We start from the raw sequence: 22,385 nt of genomic DNA, 5'->3' as shown, positions 1-22,385 counted from the left end.
TCTGTAAGGTGGGACGAGAAGGTCTCTTAAGATCCCTCGGAGCTCCGGATCCTAAGTTCTGGGTCACTCTGGTCTCAGTAGAGTGCCTGCTGAGCTGATCTCACCCCTCCCCAAGCACGGAACCTCTGAGGGGTTGGGGTAATGGATAGCCAGGTCTGTCTGGGAGGGCCTCATCCGTACTAAGTGCCCAAACGGGCTCTGCTCCTCTCCCCTGTGTTGAGGCATAAGAACGAGCCCTCATCAAGGTGTGACATAGCATGAGCATGAGCTAGCATGGCAAGGAAGAAGTGGGAGGAGGAAGCCTGGGCAGCTTTCTCCCTCAGCAGTCGGGCCGCCATCATTTGTGGTCAAATCCAGAGTGAATCCCAGTAGGTTTCATCTGTAGCTTCCTGGGCCCTCCTTTTCAGAGGTACTTGTGACGCTATTTTCTGGATCTGAGTAGTGGGAAGGGCCAGTTCACTTTGGGGTTGGACACTTGGGTCTCCTACAGGTAAGTGAACACTCTCCCTAGGATTGTTCTTCAAGCCTACCCAGAGTGAACAGCCTCTTTCTGGAGCTCCATAGTTGGGGTCTCTCAGGTGTCTGCATTTAAGTTCTTTTTTCACCATCATCATTCCTACTTCCCCTGGGTAGGCCTTCGGGCACTTCCTGAGGTGTCTGAGAATGGCCTGCCCAGACTGGAAGTTCTAGAGAGTGTTTCTAAAAGACTAAAAAGGGATTTCTGAGGGAGCCAGTGGACCGTCCTCGTGAGATTTTTCAATAACCTACCATCTTTCTGGTGTGGTGAGGGGACATTTTGACACCAAGGTAGAGAGATGCATAAAATGACTTCTTGAAGATCACTAGAGGTCCGCCATTTTGAAAGTAAGAGTTCATCGCTGAGGTCTCTTGCCTTAAATCTTCCCATTCTGCAGTGGCCAACCACTCAGCAGATCAGATGTCCAAAGGCTCTGGCAGTTACAGTCACGGGAGTAGGGCCTAAGCTGGGTTTGGGAGCCTGTGTGGTTTTCCCTTTGGTTTCCTTTGCTTCTACTTCCTGTCCTCCCGCCAGGAAGCAGGAAGGGGCCCTCGAAATCCCCTGTTTCCTTGGCAGCAGAGAGAAGGATATCAATTAGGCTTTGGAAGAGCCTGTCTCCAGGTTGCTCTGATGGAATCCCCTTTAGTTGGGGGATGGGAATGGGGGTGACAATTGGCTTTGGACCCATAAGCCTCTGCAGCATATCTCACAGCTCCATCTCCTCTGCCTCTCGCAGATACCGGATGCACAAGTCAAGGATGTACAGCCAATGCGTCCGGATGAGACATCTCTCCCAGGAGTTTGGCTGGCTCCAGATCACGCCACAGGAGTTTCTTTGCATGAAAGCCCTGCTGCTCTTCAGCATTAGTGAGTAACCCTCTCTTTCCCCACCCTCACCCCCAGGCATGTTCCTCTGGAGCACCAGAGACCTGACTCCTTTTAATGGGGTCTCAGAGGGAGTTTCTCTTTTCATCAGATGGGCATATGGTCCTGAAGTTCCCCTGGTCACCACCATTTTGGTCCATGTCACTGGATGAACCCATTTCACCATCTGAACTAGATGAAAGAGTTGAATGCCCCAAAAGGGAATGGGTGCTATGGAAGAGCTCTGAATTCCAAGTCAGGGGAGTCAGAGCCCAGCTCTATCATTACCTTTACGACCACGCACAAGCTATTTAACTACATGTGCATCGGTTTCCTCCTCTGTAAAATGAAGAGTTGGGTCTAGCTGATCTTTGATGTCCCTTCCAGTTCTGGACTCTAGGATCCTATGTGTGGCTGTGGGCAAGTCCCTTCCCCTCCCTGGGTCTCAGTTTTATCCGATGTAAAATGAAGGGGGTCGACAAGGGAGCTTGTGAGGCTCCTTGGCCCAGCCCCATCCACTTCTCCCTTTGCCTTATCTCACTGATGCTTATATGATGAGGAGAATGACAATAATAAGTGATATTAATAGAATGCTTTCAGTTCCAAAAGTACTTGACCGGTGCCCTCGTTTGTTCCCCGAGTGTCTCTAGAGGTAGCCAAAGCAGGTGTGATCGTCCCCATTTGACAGATGAAGGAGCTGAGACTCAGAAAACAAAAGCAAACAGCTGAGGCAGGATCGGGGGTCTTCTGGCTCTGGATCCAACGTTTTCCTCACTGTGAAAAGAGCAAGAGACTCACAAAAAGAAGGGTCAGCTGGAGCCTGCTAACCATGGGCCAATGAGCTCCATTTTTATTCCTGGCAAAATTCTAGAGCATATTATTAAATCGATGGCTAGTGACCATATAGAAAGGGGAGCCATGGTCCAGAATGGATCATACCAGATGACCTCATTTCCTGATTTGATTGGCTCACCAAGTGAGAGGATCAGCTCTTTACCTAAATTTGGAGAAAGTATTTGGCCAAATCTCTCCTGTTTCTTTTGTGAAAAGGAAAAAAAAAAAGATAGACAGACATGGGTTAGAGAATAGTACGGTTAGATGGGTTCAAAACTAGTTGAATGGCCAAGCTTGAAGAATAATTATATCATTTGGACAGGTCTCCAGCGAGGTGCCCCAGGGGTCTTTGGTCCGTCGGTTAATGGTTTCATCAGTGGCTTGGATAGATTCCCAGGTGGTGCCATACTTCTTGCATTTGGAGATAATGCAAAGCCGGAAGGGATGGCTAACATAATGAATGAAAATCAAGAATACAAAAAAGATGTGGGCCTTGGGCCAGTCAAATAAGATGGAATCTGATGGGGTTAAACATACAGTCTTGTACGAGGGCACACAAATCAACTTCAGGAGTGTGAGGTCGTGGAGGTACGGTTAGATACCATCTCATCTGACTGCCCCAATAACATGGCATTAAGATATGAATGGGACCAAACTCAAATGGCAACCTGGGCAACTAAACCTTACAGCCACATACAGACTTAGGCAGCCACCCATTAATCAGTCGATAAGCACTTATTAAGTACCTACTTTTTAAAGTGCCAGATACTGTACTAAGCACTGCGGATACAAAAAGAGGCAAAAAACAGGCTTTATACTGTCAAGGAGCTTATACCCTAATGGGGGAGATGGCATGCAAAGAAGTATATGTGAAGCAAGCTATATATGGGATAAATAGGAAATATTAACAAGGAGAAGCTATCGGGATAAACAGGAAACATTAACAAGGAGAAGCTATCGGGATAAACAGGAAATATTAACAAGGAGAAGCTATCGGGATAAACAGGAAATATCAACAAGGAGAAGCTATTAGAATGAAGAGGAGTTTATGTACAAAGTAGAATTTTGGGTGGAACTTAAAGGAATCCAGGGAAGTTAGTAGTCCGAGTCGAGGAGGAAGCATACTCCAGGCCTGGGAAATAGTCAGAGAAAATGCCCAGACCCCGAAAATTGAGCGTCTTGTTTGAGGAAAGGCCAAGATTATCTGGGGAATGTGGGGATTGGACTAGCTGGCCTTGAATATCCCTTCCAGCCCTAAATATGGGATCCAGTAAATTTTAGGAAATGGTGGTAGGTACACTGGGGTCAACCATCCTTGCCCATCCCACCCTCTGCCCCAGGAAATCTAAGATGTTTTTAATATAATTTTTTAATATTTTTAAGTTTTTAAATAATAAAAAACAGAGTCCTTGGTTTCCCAGTAACAGCAAATCCTCTGAGTCAACCCCTCTGCCCCAGTTACCTTAATTACATCGCTGTGTCCGTGCTCCACTAATGGTTCCTTGGGCTTTCTCCCCTCCTCACTCTGAATTTCTCTGAAAATAGTTCCAGTGGAGGGACTGAAGAATCAGAAATTTTTTGACGAACTGCGAATGAACTACATCAAAGAGCTGGATCGGATAATCGCCTGCAAGAGGAAAAATCCAACTTCTTGCTCCCGACGTTTTTACCAACTCACCAAACTCTTGGATTCTGTGCAGCCCGTAAGTGATCTGATCTAGCTTGTGGGGGAGGAGAGGAGGAGGAGAAAAGAGAAGGGAAAGAGATAGACAGAGAGGGACAGGGAGATAGCAGAGGAGAAGGGAGAAGAAGAGAGAGGGAGACAGAAAGGGAATAGGAGATGTAGGAAGAAAGAGGGAAGGATGGAGAGAGACAAAGAGAAACAGGGAGATGGTGGGAGGGGATGAGAGAGGCAGAAAGGGAGCGAGAGATGCAGGAAGAGAGAGGGAGGGATGGAGAGAAGACAGAAAAGAAAGCTACATAGGGAGCGAAGAATATCAAGGCAGAGATGCAAAGTCGGATGAAGAGGGAGAAAAAGACCAAGTGACACAAATGAAAAGAGTTGAAAGGAGAGAGAGAGAGAGAGAGAGAGAGAGAGAGAGAGAGAGAGAGGAGAGAGAGAGAGAAACTAACAGGGAGGGTTAAAGAAAAGGAGACAGAGACAGGGAAGGAAATGTTTTGGCCAAACGGTCAAAAGAGAAATACGAGTAGATCAGGACATGCTAGCTGGGTGTCAGGAACAGAGTTTGAGATTCAGGTAAAGACTTGCAAGCAGCCAAATCGTTCAGATTACTGGCTTTCCTCCCTTCATGCTTATGCCACCTGATAACAGTGGGGGGAAGAGGGCACTGGTTTTAGAACGGAGGACCTTCCAAAGGAACAGGGGGTTCCTTAAGAGTCTGGGAGTGCAAGAGAGAGCTTTTGACACCGTGGGAGAAAGGAAACTTAAGGGTAGCCCAGGCAGGGACAGGAGCCCTGCCCTCCCCTGTAGGACAACATGGCTTTCTCCCTGTCCGTGACCCCTTAGGGAGGTACTGTGAGGAGGCTGAATGGAGGTAGGGCCTCCTTTGCCAACCTCCCTCTCCTGCCTTTTCCCATTACAGATCGCCAGAGAGCTGCACCAGTTCACCTTCGACCTGCTAATCAAGTCCCACATGGTGAGCGTGGACTTTCCCGAGATGATGGCCGAGATCATCTCTGTACAAGTGCCCAAGATCCTTTCTGGAAAAGTCAAGCCCATCTATTTCCACACACAGTGATGCTTTGCAAAAAGCCTTCTCCTCCCTCCCTCCTTTTCTGCCATCTTTTGCCTGTTGTTATTCTGCACTACTGTTCTGCAGTGCCTTGGGGAATTCCCTCTGTTGATGTACAGTGTGTCCTGGAGATAGTCCTAATTCCTTACTACCTTCTAAGCTTCTCTTTCCTTCTCACTGCCATGCCCTCTCCCAGCACCTCCTTTCTGCCTCACTCCCTCGATCTTCTCACCTATCTTAGCACCTTGTGACTCTGCTTAGTCTCTCCGAATCCTTGACACTAGTCCCGTGGCTACGCCCAGGCCACACGTGTCTTTCTGATGGCCGCGTGGCCATTTTCTTCACCTAACATCATGATGAATCTTGCATATTTAAGGGGACAAAAAAAAACCCATCTCGCTGCGGTTCCCCTCCCTTAAAAGACAAACACGCAAACAGCCACACACACACAAGCCGACAACCCTGAGTATTTCCCTGAGGATGTGTGGGTGTATGTGTGTGCTAGCATTTCTCACCTGGAGCACCCACTCTGCCAACAGCAGCTTTCAGGCAATTCCCCAGTGAGGGACCTGGGAGGAGAAAGAGAAGAGCCCCATCCCTTCACACACACACACACACACACACACACACACACACACACACATACACACACACACATGCACATACATACACACACACACGCACACACACACACGCACATACACACACACACACACACACACACACACACATGTGTGCATACCCATAATCCAATTTGGGTCTTTGGATGATCAGAAAGTCCCACTGCAGTGCGCTAAATGGTACTGACTCTGCTTTCTTCCAAAACTTTGCTCTGATCTCTTTAACTCTGTGCATGTGCCATGTAGTCCTCTGCCCAAATCCTCGTGGCACCCCCACCCCCATCTCCCCTTTCCTCACTGCCCCAGCCCTCAGGAGAGGGGACCATTCCACATTGACTGTCAGCAGCTGCTGAGAGCTTTGGACATTCCCTCATGCTGAAACTCTAGGCTGAGCGGGCATGGAAAAGGTTGAAACAAGGTCAGCTCCGTGGGAACCTCTCTGTTCTCCAGCTCTTCCTTGCCTCGGTGGGCCAAGAACAAACTGTGGGCTGTTCCTAGGGGCAAAAAATGGAGTCAGCCACCGTCTGAACCTAGGGTAAGCATAATGCCCCCCCACTGGCCCCCCACTTAAGGCTTGTGCCCTCCTTGTTCTCCCACCTCCTCCAAAGACTTAACGAAGTTCTCCACCTCATCAAGACCCCAGGACCCCCACTTCCTTTCTTTCTCCTCTGGGTCTGGTCACTATGTTCCACTGGGCTTATGGGATGTGACTTACTCCCTGCCTCAGCACCTTTACCCAGACTCTCCCATGAGAGTTACAGCCAAGCAGACCAGCAGGCTTGGAGCACTCTCTGTATGCCCTGAGGCCTCAGGGCACCCGACAGTGGCCGGTTAGCTCCAATGGCCTCAGACCCGGGGCATCTCTTCATAAATTGTAAAGAGTCAGTGAGCGTCACTAGCCACGCCACTGAGGCTGGCCATCAGCAGACAACACGGACGCCTGCCCGGGCTCCATACCGGCCAAAGGTGGGGGAGGCTGGTGAATAAGGGAAGATCCCATTGCTCAATTTCTGTGGGTGGCTTTGGGAGCTGGAGTGAACACTCCCTGGTACTTTGAAATAAAGTCAGCTAGTGGCCAGCGGATACGCCAGGACCAAGACCACTAGTAGAAAGTGGCAGACGGCGGCGAACATCCCACCGACGCCCTCTCCAGCTCGGATCGCCACTCACAGTCTGCAGCAGAAGAGGACCTGCCGAGAGGAGGCTGGTCTTCGCCGTAAGCTGAGGAGGGTGAAGGCAGAAGCCAGGAAGAACAATACCCCGGCACGAGCCTGCCTCACCAGCGGCAGATTCTCCTCTGCTGCTTGTGCCCGGCCCCGGTACCGGCCACTCGCCGAGAGGACTGTGGGAAATAGGGAGAGCTCTCCCTCTAAGGACAGACTCCATTTCATTCTGCTCATCTGGAGTTAGCTGGAGCCATCAAGGCTTCTTGTGAAACCAGTGCCTCTTTGGAAAAGGGGATCTCTGCAGCCACCTGTGCGGTGAGGATTCCCGGCCGAGTGCCCTTCAGAGGACTTTCCCATTCTGATGACTTTTGTGTATCCCCAGGCCCCGAACCCCGCAAAGCCTTATTGTTACAGGGGAGTTTTACCCACCTCCCCTTCTGAGCTCCTGTTGCTTTCTCCACCTGTTAAGTTCGAAACGCGGGAACCATCAAACTGCCAGCCTCGGCTGATCTTTTATGACATTTATGGAGAATACGGCTCCAGAAAACCTGTACCAGCAAGGGTGTTCTATCCTGATTTCTGAAGTTTTTTTTCTGTAGCCGTTAAACTCAAAGAACGGCTTCTCTGAATGTGGAGAGGGAAGGGAGCCTGAGATTAGTTGCGCTATTCTAGCAAGTCCAGCTGGGAAAACGATGGGTTCCCTTTCTATAGGAGAATAGGTAGATCCCAGTTTCCTTTCTCACAGTAACATCTGGTTTATGTAAACTCACGACATCATTTTTAGCTGTTTTTAATAGAAAACAACCAAAAAAAACCACCTCAAAACAAAAAAGAATAATTCACATTCGCTCTTTTCAGTTAAGCTAGGTTACATTTTAACAGTTTCCTTGACATCTCTTTCCAAAAGGACCTTCATCCTTCGACTCTATTTCGTTCCTTGTAAATACTGGAGACGTTCCTCTTCATTTCTAAGTACCAGCTTTTTCATCTTTGTGGATTTCCTGGTTAAATCTTGTCTATGTGAAAAAATATATATACACACACACCTATATATATAAATATATATCATTTTTAAGCCAAAAAACCAAGAAATAGCAGTACAATTACCGAGCAACTACAACTGGATGACTCTAACTTGTGAAATGACATCAAGTCCAGTTGGAGTAAAATTGTGCACATGAAATCCATTTCCTCGAGCTTTGGTTTGGGAATCGAGACCTTCCCAAGCTGCAGGGCAAGTCTGGTTTGGCTTCGCTTCCTCCCTCTCCCTGCCCTCTCCTCCTTCCCCCCTAGGTCAAAGGGGGGATGGTTTTGGTTGGGGGAGGGGGTGTTTTTGTTTTGGTTTCGGTCCTTGTTGGAGTTAAGACAATTATCTTTGGGAATGAAAGCTTTGATTTTGCATGTGCTCCACGTGATACAAAGACCCAAGAGCTGGTGTGCTCACTCACTAGGGACCGAGGGGCCTGTTTCATCCTCCTTCGTGGCAGTGCCCCCCCCCAGGCGTAAGCTGGGGTGGGGGGGAGGGGGAGAAAGGGGGAGAGAGGAAGTTCCAAAAGAGAAGGGACTGCCCGAGTCAGATAGTGGGCATCCCCTGTGCATTTTGACCGGTGTGGCAAATCCAGTGTCGGACAAGACAGATTCTCTTTCCTGTCTCAGCCATTGTGTGCATGGTACCCAAGCGTGATGCCGGGCCAGCCCATGATGTGGGGCAAGGCTCAGCCTTTTGACTTTTTCATACCCTCCAGTAGGCGTCGACGCTTGGGATAGCTCAATTGGTTTTTGCTTTCTTTTTTAATTACTCTGAGAAACAATTTTTGAAGGATCCTCTCGTGTATCAGCAGTGCATATATCTCTTCTATATGTTCACTGGGATTTTAGGAAGAATAGAAACAAAAAGTTCTCCACCTTGCCCTTTGGGCACTTGCTGAAGTAACCGTTAGGCTTGGGAAATACCTTTGTGCTGTTGCTGCCCCAGCCCTCCCTCTGCCCATCCAGCCACATGGATAATGCACATAGTCCTCTAGATGGAGTCTTCTGGGCCTACTGAGACAAGAACCACCCTTAGCCCACACAGACAGGGCTTGATTCCGATGGCTTTACTTTGAGTTGGCCTGTGAGCAGCCCACAAACTGAGACCTTCGCAGCCTCCTAATTCTGCTCCCGGTCCCCACCCCCCACCTTTTTTGCCCAAACTCCAGCACTCCATTGTCACCGTCCGCCTCCTCCGTTATTCTCTCCATCCGCCTCTCTTCCTTGCCCTCTGCCTTCCTGCTTTCGATCCATCCCTTCACTCTCCATTTCACCCTTTCTCCCCTCCTCTGCATCTCCCTCTCCCTGTCTGCTTTTCCCTGCACTCTGCAATCCCACCCTCATCACCACATGACCCAGCACCCTCTACCCCTATTCCAGAAGACAGGCTTGTGCCCTCCTTGCTATGGGACCCCCCTCTAGGCGAGAGGACCCTTGGTCCTATTGGGCTCCCACCCAGCCCTGTTGCCTGAAATGAGGAGGGTTGCACAGGAAGGTTTGAGCACAGTCTGAGAGTCCAAAGTTGGGCATCCACCATAATTACAGTGGGCTTATGGGTTCTTGTGAGTGGAAATCAGTCTTTTACAGGCAGCCAGAGTGATGCTATTGATCTTGTCAAAGATAGTTTCAAGCAGAGGAAAGCAGGAGAGCTGGATATACCATTCTATGTAACCAAAGACAACAAATGTATTTGCTAAGATACCAAAATTGTTAAGAGGAGGGACAGAGGGAGGGAGGGAAGGATGGAGAGAGAGAAAGAGAGAGAGAGAGAGAGAGAGAAAGAGAGAGAGAGAGAGAAGAAGAGAGGAAGGAAGAGAGGTAGAGAGGAAGAGGAAGAGTGGCCACTCTCTGGTAAGGCAGCCAAAGTCAAAAGGACTTGGCTGATGACTCATTTACAGGATATTTTTTTCTTTCACAATTTACACATTTAGAGAAGTTGAATATAATTTGGAGGGGGGAAAAACTGGGTTTCTGGGTCCTTTGATGCGTGATTTTTTTAATTAGCAGAATTAGTTTTTGTTTTTCTTTTAGTAGCTGCTGAGCAAATCCCCAAAGCTCCATCATTGCATGTTTGAAAATGGAGCTGGGTTTGGCTTTTGCATCTGCTAGCAGCAGTGTCTAGTAGCTAAAGATGTGAAGCCCTGCTGAGAAAAGGGTGCATTCAAAAGGACAAGATTTGCACTAGAGGGACAGACGGCAGGCAGAATCTCCCATTTCTGCCCACTGAGATGGCGCACCAAATTCTCTGCAGTTTTGCCGCAGAGGGTTGAAATATAATGTAAATGAGTATTTGTATCCATGTTTCCAAATCGAATTTTATATATAGATAGAATGTGTTCTGCTCCTTTTGCCTTTCGCTTTGCCGTCACGTTTGGTTCCAGGTCATACCTGACGCTGTGTACTAGCAAGAGGCCTTGGGCTTGGTTCCGAGGCCCTCTCAGGGTGGACAGGATGCTTGAGTTGTCTGGCCCAAAGGATTGGGGAAGACAGTGGACGAGGGAGGGAGGGAGGGAAGAAGGGGAAGAGAGTCGTTACCATGCCTTATTGGCCCACGTGTGTGGAAAAGGTGTGGTGTCGACTCATTGAAACCTCAGGGAGATTTGTTGGGGATCTGTGGAAAGGGACGAAGGGGATACGGGTTTGACCTGAATTCCAGGCCGACTCTAGCCCCAGCCTCTGTCCAAGTGGGAAGTAGGTGTGAGGTAGGATCAGGAAGAAGGAAAGGGAGAGGGCCCAGGGTGTTCCCGTGGCCTACCCATGCTGCCAGTCCAGTGGAGTTCTGGGGCGCAGACAGTGAACTCAAACGCCGTTGAGTTGCTCTTGCTATATATTGGGTGTCTTGTGCTCTTAATTCTGGTTTTGGAGACTTTCTGTAAAGATTTTGACAAATTGTGTTTTCTCTGTTAACCTGTCTCTTTAATAAAGCTTCATTTCTGTAGGTAGAAGGGCTCCCTCTGCCTACAGGGGATTTTTCACTTGTATTAATTCTGGCTGGGGCCTGTTGCCAGAGTCGTTCAACCCACCACCATTTCTAGAGGAAGGCAGAATAATTCCCCATTAGTCGTTTGTCTCAAAGACCCTGTTCTAGTCACGAGAATAACAGACTGATCAGCATCCCCAGAGGGAAATGGTGGCTGACTTCATTTACTAGGCAGATTTTCAAATAGAATGATGCAGGTTTTTTTAATTAGATTTTTCCCCCTCACACAATTGGATTGGAAGGAGAAACAAATTATCATGCATTGATTGCTCCCCGGTTCTGTTAAGAGGGGAGGTCAGTTCCAGCCTGGCTTTTCTGCATTCAGTATTCACATAGCCCGACAAAGTCTGGAACACCATCCCTCAAAAAAAGAAATTGAGAGGCGAGAAAAAGTAAGAGCAAACCTCCAGGCCCCAAATCGACCCTCTGGGGCCCTTCAAACAAACAAACAAACAAGCATTAGCCCTGAGTGCTAACTGTCCTGCAGAAAAGTGCCCCTGGGGCCTTCCAGTCCTATAACCCACCTGGGCCAAAAGCCTGCTTTGGATCTCACCATTTGAAACCCACCTGCCAACCCCTAGAATGTTGTTTTGGGAATGACATGAGAATACTGGCTTTGGATTTGATTGAGGGGAGGAGGGAAGAGAAGAATAATCTACTGAATTAAAATTTTCTGTTGTCAAAAAAAAATCTTTGAAAATGTGGGAGTGGGTTGGATTAGAGACTTAGAAACCGAATGATTTTGCTTTGAAATTTCTTTTGGTGGGGCCTCAGTTCTTAAAAAGCCTCCCCTGGGCCTCTCCAGGCAGTAGGGTCAGTCCCCAGCTTTCTAGTGTTCAGTTCTCTTTTGTAATCTTGGAATATTTTGTTGTTCTGAATACAATAAAAAATAAAATAAAAAACCTGGCAGTATCTCATTTCTCCGGAGTTCGCCTGCCTCCCCATCCTCTAGAGCTTTGTCTCCCTCTGCCCCGTCTCCTCAGCAGCGTCCCTTGATGTGGGAAGCCTCAGCAGGCCTGCGGGCCGATGACGATTTGGCCTTGGCCAGCTGTTGTGGCTATGAGATCAAGTTCTTCTTCACTCCGAGGCCTGAGGAAAATCGTCTTAATGGCCCCTTATCACAATCGTTAATTTGTTTAAACATAAAAATGATCAAAAATTTCAGATAAATGTCTTCAGGTTTTTTTAATTAACTCCTTTCCCCGGCTATTTTAATTGCAGCCAAGAGCTGGTATGATGCCCAGGGGCCTTTCATGTTATTTTCATTTTAATTTTTTTGGTAACTCTTTGCTCAAGGAGATATAAATTCACCCTGCTCTGACTTCTTTATGAGCTCGACCTGAGACCTTTGGGTAATCAAAGGCTCAGGGCTAAGGGAGCCCACCTCGAAGTTTAAAGGCCCAGATAGAACTTGGCCCAGCTTCAGAATTTTCCACTGGGAAACTAAAGAGTCTTGTAAACCAATAGACAAAAGGACACGGTGGTAACTTGCCTGATGCTGGGGGGCTGGGAGACAGCACGGCCTCTGCCAGGTCCCCTGGGAGAACCAGGCCTTGGGGTAAGGCCGCCCCTCCCACCTTTCCAGAGGCTCCCGGCCATCATTGTCCCAACTCCCTGAGGAAATCTCCATTCACCGGAATGAAACCCCTTCTACCACCTCCCCCTGAGACTTAAAGCCTGAGAGAGGGTCTCTTCCCTGCTTTATGCCATAGTTGGCCCCTCTGTCAAATGAAGGGGTTGCACGGGCCAAGGAACAAGGGCCAACTTTACGCAGAGAGGACTTAGCCATGTGATAGAATTTCAAGGCTATAAAGAAGTCCCACGGAGCTGAATTCGACCCTTCGAGCTGACTTCGTTGCTTTGGCTCAAATTTGTCCCGTTAAAAATATCACCTCCCATTCTGCAGGTATTTAGGCATATATTTATATATAAATATATATGAATGTATGTAAATACATATTTATACATATGTATATATTTATATAAAATATTTCTATTCTATACATAATAGATTTTGTATATATTTCTATTTCTCCAGGTATATATGTAAGGTATTTTCAGAGGCAGCTGGGAGCACAGTGCATGCTGTGCTAGGCCTGAAGTCTGGAAGCTGCCAGCTCAGATCCAGCCTCAGACATTTAGTTGTGTGATCTGAGGCAAGTTACTTCACCTCTGTCTACCTCAATTTCCTCACCTGTAAAATGGGGATCATCATAGCACCTAACTTCCCAGATCATCGTGAGGATTACATGAAATAATATTTGGAGAGAGCTTTGTTTATCATGAACTTCTAGCTCTGATTATTTTCAGTCATTGACATCTCAGTACACTTGAGTCTCTTTGATTCTTAACCAAGTTAAGAGTTCAGTTTTGGTAAGGTAAGCCTCCTCAAATGCTGGGGGGGTACTTAGTAGGGAGGGGGAGACCCTGAGTACACCAAAGATGACTCTTGTGAATTTCATATCGTTTTACCTTTGACCCACAGACCCAACCAATGGCCCACTTGTTCTGGTCTCATTCCCTAAGCAATTTGCCACCTCCAATATCTAGTCGGAAACCTGACCCCCTTGTCCCCATTCCTGGCTATGTCAAGTCTTCCCGAGGCGAGAGGCAATAGAAAAATAAAGAGTTTTGTACCTTTGGAGGATTGGAAACCGATGAGTGCCAATCTGGGAAGTCCAAAGTATGTTCTTAGACCCCTATCCCCTCCTCTTCCCTTAAGAGCCCTGCTGTCTTCAGTGACCGCTTTCAAAGTCAGGGCAGGGTGGACAGAATGGCGGAGTAGCTGTACCCTCACCTCACCGGCTCTACCAGAGCACCCCAGCCGCCCATTCTTAGCATTCTGATCTCATGCACATGTCTCTCAGTGAGGAAGAGGCCCAAGAACCAAGAAAGGGCAATTTCAGTCCTCGTTCCGCCTTGGGTTCCACCTGAGCAAACAGCAGGAGCTAGTTTTCTCTTTCTGAAAGGCTGAAAGGGGCTGAACTTCCACTCTGATGCTTTGTGTTTTAGGGTCTCTCCTGGCCCCAATATTCTTCATTTTAAGGTCTCAACTCTGGCTTTCTATGTTCAAAGGTCCTTGGCCACTTGCATTCTAGTCCCCAGCAGCCTCTGTGAGCTCTAGAAGTGGGTTCTTTCACAGGGGAACAAGGATTTACTTCTCATCCCCTCCAGGGCTTCCCATGTCATGTCCCAAGGGCCATGTGCTGCCATAAGGAGACCCTGGCACAGGGCCACCCAGCATGGCGTGCCCTCATCAGAGAAGGTTCCGTGCTCTATGAGCAAGACAGAAGTGAAGTAGCTCCTCCCCAAAATGTTCAGAGGGATTATTTGTGTCCGATCTGTGGCAGCGCACTTTGAGCTCATGTCAGCCACAGTCAGAAACACTAACTTGACTCTAACGTGGTGATGTCATTTCCGTCTTCAAGAATAAGAAGGAAGGGAAGGGAAAAGAAGCCAGTGAAAACCAACTACAAAATGTGGAGAAGGTTGGGTTGGGTTCATTGTTCAGGAGGTCACAGAAGACAAAGATGGATCCCTACAATCTGCAGACCCTACATTAAGTGTCTCAGGAGCATAGTTGGGTTGGTAGATGCTCAACACTAAACTTCCCCCCCCCCAAAAAAAAGTATATAGGGCACAGCTTCCAATTTCATTTGCATTATTACCATTTTCTCCATCACTTTCAACAAAGCAATCAACCAAGCCTTACTTTGTCTCCTTTGCTGGTTTCTAAATGCTCGCCCTGAAAATTGGCCCATCAGTACTCAAAGCTGGCCGTGCTCTTCTTCCCAAAGCTACAGATGAGGCATGAAAAGCAGCAAAAAATCCCAGTCACCAGCAAGAATTTAGGGATGGGGTACAAGGAAGAAGTGGATGAGACTGCTGCCATCTCACTCGTGTCTGAGACGCTCTACAATGGCTGTCCCTACCCTTAAGGAGCTTACAGTCCAAACGGGCAATCGAGGCACATAAGAATTTATAGACAAGGAAGATTGCCATGAATAATACAGTCATGAGAGCCTAGATCTCACGCTGAAAGGTGCCTTTAGACATCAGCAGGTTCCACTTCAGTTCATTGAAGAGGAAACGGGCTTAGGGAGGAAAAGTTGTTTGTTCTTTGTTCTGGAAGAGGACCAGATATACAGCAGGATGACTGGAGATGGTCCTGGATGCGGTGGGAGACCTTGGCCTTTTTAAGCTAAGGTCTTCAACAGGTCTCAGTTTGTTGGAGGTAACACCCATTCAGTGATTTAGGCTAGGTAGCAATGGAGGCAAAGAATGATCTCTTTTACCTGGTCAAAAAAAAATCAGTCTTGGGAGGAGAGGTCTCTCGAATTTCTGGCCAAAGCTGAAATAATTGCTGCTTACATTCGCTCTGAGCCAAGCAGGGCCCAAACAATGACTAACTGGGGCTTGGCCTGAGACCTATTGTTGGTCAATCAAGATTCATGGTCCTAGCTCTGAACCTCAAGATATCTTGGGAGGTTTTAACAATCAAAATTCATATTCTTTTGTGCAGAGCACATGCAGGGAAGAGTATGATACTTTATATAGACAGAGGGAAAGTGACCAAAACTAAAAGAACCCCCAGAGGTCTCCTTATTGTACAGATGAGAAGACTGAGTCTTAGGAAAGTTAAAAAGACCTGTCCAAGGTAGTAAATGAAGGGCAGGATTGGGGCCCATATTTGGGGACGACACAGCATGAGTAGATTTGCTACCACTTCAGCAGCCATAGTACTATATGATACAATGGGTAGGGAGGGAGCCACCCTCAGAAACAGGAAAACCTAGGTTCAAATCTGGCTTCTGACATGCCAAGTTATTTCACATCTCAGTGCTCCCCAGTCAACTCTCTCAAGCCTGAGTTCAAAGAGCAAGTGGTGATCAACATTGATAAGAGAGTTTCCTCACTGGGAGTTCCTTACCCTGATTAAATCGCCGTTCCTAGGACCCCAAATCCAGTACATTTAGCCCTTCCACATGATGACTTTTCACAGTTTCAATATATCATAGATCAGCATAAGAAATCAAATGGAAATTGGGGGGGGGGGGAACCACAGATCACATGCAAAGGCCAACAGGCTAAGTTTAGAAAAAGACACAGAAAAAGTTTAGAAACTCAGAAATGCATAACCTATATGAGTCATATTGCATAATGTCAACATATTTTATTTTGAGTACCACAATTCTTCTCTGGTGTGAAGGGAGGGCCAGAACATTTTAGGTGATGGAGGTAGCGTGTCCCCCTAATGTAGAACATGGAAGAGATAGCTGTTCTCATTTCACTGTACTGTAATTTCCCTCAGTTTTCCCTTTGTCCTAGAAGTCTCCTTTCAGACATATTCCGGTCCATCAATTACTTTCCTAAAGTGGTTCCCCAAATGGCAAATGATCCTCCACATGCAGCCCGACCAAGACTGAGGACGGTGGGAGACTGGTGCCTCCTTGATCTGATGCCATATGCTTCCATTAGCGCAGTCCAAGATTACATAGCTTTCCTGGGTTTCTGTGTCCCAGTGTTGACTCTTAAGGTACTCAAATCCACACTGGCTGATAAGAACCTTATAAACAAGGACACGAGCCATCCAATGAACTCTTTTCTTTCCAATAAACCACCCAACATAGAAGGTGCAGCCAAGAGTCAATTATCCCAAGACCCCTGGGTTCTCCCCACCCTCTTCATTTATTCCTTTGCTTATCAGCTAGGGCAGCACTCCTTCACTGGAGCATCTGGGCTCAGCCCTGTGCTGTGTCATGGTATAGAGGGTTTGAAGTTCTCAAAGATTCTGCCAGCTGAACACAAACTCTACGTGGAACCACTGAGCTGCAAAGGAACCCGGATCCAGTGACGGGCTTCATTTCTGTTGTCCAAGGATTAATGTAACTGAGTTTGTGGGATTCGAGATTTAGAGGGGAAAGGGATCTTAGATGTCCATTTTCATCTCCATTTTCAACACAAATCAACACAAATTCAACCCCCTTATTTTTGAGAGGATATGACTGAGGCTCAGGCTTTGTTTGGGGAAGAAGGGTCATGAGGCAGTTGGGGTTCAGTGACTTGCCTGGAATCATACAGCCAGTAAGTATTAAGCTTCTGAGGCTGGACTCATGTCCTCCTGACTTCAAGGCCAGTGCTCTATCTACCGCATCATCTAGCTGCCCCCCAAAGAGGTTTCGTAATTTGTCCAAGGTCACACAGCAGGTGTGTGAGTCTAGATGAGAACCCAACATTTCATGATTCCCAAGCTTAGCACCCTATCACATCAATTCAGAGAGGCTCCCTACCAGTTGATCCCAAGTTGAAAAAGTAGGCCACAGTGACTCTCAAAGACTACAACTTAGTGGAAAGAGCATCCCCTACCAATGAACCCCAAATCCTTGAAGTTGTGTGTATGTGTGTAAGTGTTGATGGGGAATGGATTTGAGCCCATGCCATAGAATTACTGAGTTTAGACCTTGGGCACTTTCCAAAGGGACACTTTGGCCCCTTGATAAAGAGCATGCATGAGCAGAAGCATCTGTGAAGATGATAGACAACTGACTTGAAAAGAATCCACAGATGAGATCCCGGTCACTGGGTTGGCAGGGAAAGACTGAAGAAATGGTAAAATTACTCCCTGAGGCAAACAGGGAAGGGCACTGATGGGAATCAGTTGTACCTTACAGGCCCACCCCCTGTGGAGGTCTTGGGTAACGCCACCTTACTTTATCCAATCAGAAAGCCAAGTTATGTCAAACCCCCGAGGTTAAATTTTCCCTGTAATCCTGCCCATGGCTCACACCATCTTTGCTGAATCTCTTTTGGGTTAGCCAGTCACAGAGTTCTGCATCTCCTCATGTCTTTCCTCTCATCTCCCCCATCATGCCTCATGGTGTCTTTCTCCTTCTCATAGCCAACAATTCTTTCAGGGCACTAAATCCCTTTTAGGATTTAGCCTGCCAATCGGTGGCATGCTCCCACCTCATGGAATATTCCCTTTCTCCTGGTTAATTGGGAGTTCCACTGGGGAACTTGTTTTTTCCCTTGTTAATTGTTAAAACCCCTTTCCTCACTAACCATCTGCTGTCCCGACTCTGTTTCATATTTACCACTCCTGGTGTATTCTGCCTCTTCATTTTGTCTGTAACCTCTTCTCTTAAATAAATGTCCCTTTTGGCAAAGAGAAAGACCCTTGTGACTTCTTCCCGTGTGTATTTTAAAGTATGAATTCCTATCCTATGTCCTCACCACAACTTCCACTTCCACAGTCTTCCTATCTTCTCAATCTGGGGCTTAAGGCTCAAACAGGCCTGCCTCAGACTTGGAAGGATGGGACTTAGCTGGGCCTTGAAGGCTGCAGAGGATTTAGATGAGAGGAGCAGATGGGGAGAGCATCCCAGAACCCAAGATCTGGACACAAAGTCCAGAAGTAGCTATACCTGTAAGTAGACCTGCCTGATTGGAGACAGTTGCCCACCCTTCCTCCACCCCCAGGACATGAGGCAGGCTGGGACAGCCATCATTGATTCAGGGGGAGAAAGGTAGGAATGTGGACAGGGAAGATGTAGTCAGTGGCTAGGTGCTAGGGTTTGGGGCTAAGATCTAGATTTAAACCCTAACAGGATCTTATTATCCAAGGTGACTCAACTTGAATAATCCCCAGAGCAACAATTATTTCTTCAGAATTTCCCCAGTTTGGGGGCTCTCTCCTGATGGAGATTTTGGCACTTCCCTGCCTCAGTAGGAATTGCTCCTCCACACGTTCTCCAAGGGGCTTCTCCAACCTTCAATATTTTGGTCCTAAGATGAAAGTCCATAACTGGGCTAATATTTGAAGGCTTTGCCGCTTATCAAAGGAGTATGGATCTAGAGCTAAAAGACCATCTAAACCAACTTCCCCATAAATAAATGAATGAAAATGAATTTATTAAACATTGTGGGCCAAGCACATATGTTTAGAAGTTAAAAAAAAAAAAAAGCAGAAAGCTTACAAACCAATGGAATACCAGGGGCATTTGGTCTAGAACCCTCTCAAGATATCTTGGGGTTTATGGACTAGGACCATGTCATAAACTCAAATCACTCTGGGTCTCATTGATGGGCCAGCCCAAGCCCCACTTAGTCATTGTTTGGGCCCAGATTGGCTCAGAGTGAATGTAAATAGCATTTTTTTCTGTTTTGGCCAGAAACCCTGAGGGTATTTCCCTCCCAGATTGATTTTTTTTTTTTTTTACTGAATAAAAGAGATCATTCTTTCCCTTATTTCTTCCCTACCTTTAATCACTGATGAGCATTGCCTCAGTCGAACTGAGACCTGGTAAGTACCTTAGCTAAAAATGACCATGGTCTCCCACTATATCCACGCTATCTCCATCATGCTGGTCTGTATCTTGCCGCAGGACTCAGGAAGAGAGAATGAGGCTGTTCATTTTGTACAATCCTCCCTCATTTAAATACAATTCACTCACAGTTCATAAAAAGCTAGTCCAAGACTGATCTACCCGAGAGCACTTGACTGTGGGTAGGAAATATGAAATTCACTCCCCAAAGGAAATAAGCTATAGGGACACCATATCCTTTCATAAGTGTTGTTTTTCTGTTCTTCATTCACTTTTCAATCATGTCTGACTTTTCATGATCCCATTTGGCATTTTCTTGGCTGAGATACTAAACATATTTGACTCCTTTTACAAGTGAGGAAACCATGTCTTGCCCAAGGTCACAGTGCAAGTTAAGTATCTGAAGCTGAATCAGAATTCAGATCCTCCTGATTCCAGGGCTAGCAAGCTATTCCCTAAAGCCTCAACTAGCTACCCCTTGGCAAACATTATTCCGACTCAATTCCAGTATAACACACCCTCAGTGAGCTAAGAGATAGCTGGATAAAGAGATGATCGCCATTCATGTGTAGCTATGGCTCTGGCTTCACTCTCTTGGAGTGACTGTGGCTTTGGCTTCTTGGGGTACCCCTGAGGGGTTAAGGATGTAGCTTTTTCTAATATTATCAGTTCAAGTCCCATTAGAGTATGATCCCTTCCTTTCCTTCCCTTCCCTTCCCCCATTGTCAGCTGCCAGTTCTGTGTTGCCAATTAACATCAATTAACTTTTACAAAAGGATATTCACTTCAAAACTGTAACAAATAAATATAAACATTTCTTCCACAAGCATCTAAGAAGGTAGACATACAATCCCTCACACTACCTGGTTCCAAAGGGGAGAATGGCCTTCCAAGCATTTCCCCCCATTAAATTCACTTCCAAATGGAACAGGGTCAATGGATGCATGAGTGTAGTCTGTTGCGACCAAGCTGGGTCTCAAATGTCACAGCTGACACTTGACACAACACTTTAATCAGTCACTAAACCTGGCATGGACTCCACTCCAAAAGGCTCATGGTTTGACACAGTCTACCTCTATTGCAGCAAAACAATCAACAGATTTACAATGGACAAACAAATTGACAGATTATCTTAATAACTTAATACTTTTAGACAAGATGAAGAAACTTGGACTGGATGAAAATACAGTTAAATAGATTGGATTGGGAACTGATTGAATAGCCAGTTCCAAAGAATAGCAATCAATGGATTAATGCCAACTTAGAGGAGAATTTTCCAAACTGCTCGACAGCCATTGTCCCGGGGATGGGAGCAAAGGAGCCTGTGAGACCCTCATAGGGAGGGGCACAAAGACATGACCAAAATTAATGACTATTTGGTCATCTCATATTACAGTGCTTATGGTAAATCTATGCAACAAGATGATCAGAACAAACAAGGATAACTTAGTTGTTTTATATATAGAAAATATCTAAAACTGTCTAAATTTGACATGTATCGAGTTGACATATGTCTAAAATTTTCATCAGTAATTGAATAGTCCAAAAGAAAGAGTGGCCAATTATGATGTGACTCTAAAAAGCAAACTGTCTAGGAAAAAATAAAAATAGTAATTATGCTCTACAAATGAAGTATAGAGGAAGAACCCACACGGAGGCATTAGATGGGGGAAGAGAGCTGCTGGTTCTAAAAACCTATTTACATCGGGAATGGGTGTGTGTGTGTCTGTGTCTGTGTGTGTGTGTGTGTGTGTGTGTGTGTGTGTGTGTACCATGAAGGGCACCCTCCAAAAACTATAAAGAAATAAGAGAGGAGGGAATAGAAAGATGTGTAGATTTTACAACAGTGGGACAAGGTGTGTAGATCAATGGGAATAGGACAAAGAGAATGGAGGGAGGAGATAAGGAAGGGATCCATAGATGGAGGGAGGAGTAATAGCAGGGCAAGTTAAGGAATAGAATTAAAGTATCAGAGTTAACAGGGATAAGGCAAAGGAAATATAGACAAACACAATAACAAGGATCAAGAGTAGAATTTATTAGAAAAAAAGAAGGGTAATCATTTATCTTAGACAAAGTCAGACTTAAAGATTTAATCAAGAGGGACATCTACATAATATGTCGGCCATATTAATATTGTTTTAGGTGCATGTATATGTGTGTAAATGCATATGTGTATATATACATGCATGCACGTGTATAGGTATGCATACAGTTGTCTGTGTGTATGTATATATATGCATGTATCGTGGGGACGTGTGTGTAAACAATACATGTATACAGACCCACCCACACATGATTGTGTATTGCATGCATGTGCATGCATGTACATGCATGTGATATGTATGTGGGTGTGGGTGTGGGTGTGTGTCCATGCTTTGTTGTAGCCTAATTGGGAGAGGTGGGAGGGATGAAAAGAGAAAAAAGAATATAGTAAAAAAAAAAAAAAAAAGCACAACGGAAAAAAAAAGAATTGCCCACAAGAAAGCAAAATTGGAAAGTCATGAGTATAATGTCCTCTATTATTATATATGCTTTTTTGAAATGGAAATTTATTGTTACATATTTCGAATCCTATTTGATATTCTGCTGGGCACATGATAATGTTTTTTCCCCCTTTTCTGTCTTTTTTTCTAGTTTCGTTTTTCGTATTTTGTATTTAGTTTCAAATAAGTCATTTTAAAAGACCATGAGAAAAATAATTATGATCCATTAATCATAAGCAGCCTAGGCTTTTATATTTTGTGAATTCAATGCAAAAGTGGGAACTTGTATGGAAAATCTGTTGGAAACTAGAGCTCGGTAATAATCAGTCAACCAAGAAGTATTTGTTAAGCATTATATTTGTCTATACATACATACCCATCTATATACATATGAGTCCATATCTATATCTATTTACCTATATACTTATACATATCCATATACATGTATATGTATATCTAGATCTATCTAAATATACATAAATATATATATCTATATCTAAATCTAAATATGTATGCATATCTATATACATAGACACATATACATATCAATAGTAGATAGATGGATCACCAGGCACTGCGCTAGGCACTGGGAGATACAAACACAAAAGTCTTTACCATCAAAGATCTGTTATTCTGTCAAAGGAGAACACATGTTCATATCTAAGTAGATACAAAGTCAATTTAAATTAAATTAAATTAAAATAAAATAAAAAATACAAGGTTCTTAGGGAAGAAGAGAGTTAGCCGTTGGGGAAAGAAAAGTCTTCGTGTCGAAAGTGGAGCCAATTTTTCTAAACAGTTGAGCTTGGGAG

At 45.7% G+C, this 22,385-nt stretch overlaps 1 protein-coding gene across 1 annotated transcript in view; it reads left to right on the top strand.

The window, feature by feature from the left end:
• Positions 1 to 5,602, top strand: part of AR (androgen receptor) — a 193,599-nt gene extending 187,997 nt beyond the window's left edge. The window contains exons 6-8 of the mRNA XM_051968418.1: positions 1,254 to 1,384; positions 3,761 to 3,918; positions 4,819 to 5,602. Coding sequence (XP_051824378.1) covers positions 1,254 to 1,384; positions 3,761 to 3,918; positions 4,819 to 4,974 — 445 coding nt within the window. The 3' untranslated portion in view covers positions 4,975 to 5,602. The remainder of the gene's footprint in view (positions 1 to 1,253; positions 1,385 to 3,760; positions 3,919 to 4,818) is intronic.
• The last annotated feature ends 16,783 nt before the right edge of the window (positions 5,603 to 22,385 follow it).

Source organism: Antechinus flavipes, chromosome X (genome assembly GCF_016432865.1).
Source record: "Antechinus flavipes isolate AdamAnt ecotype Samford, QLD, Australia chromosome X, AdamAnt_v2, whole genome shotgun sequence".
NCBI lineage: Eukaryota > Metazoa > Chordata > Mammalia > Dasyuromorphia > Dasyuridae > Antechinus > Antechinus flavipes.
This window is presented reverse-complemented; position numbering and strand designations above follow the sequence as displayed.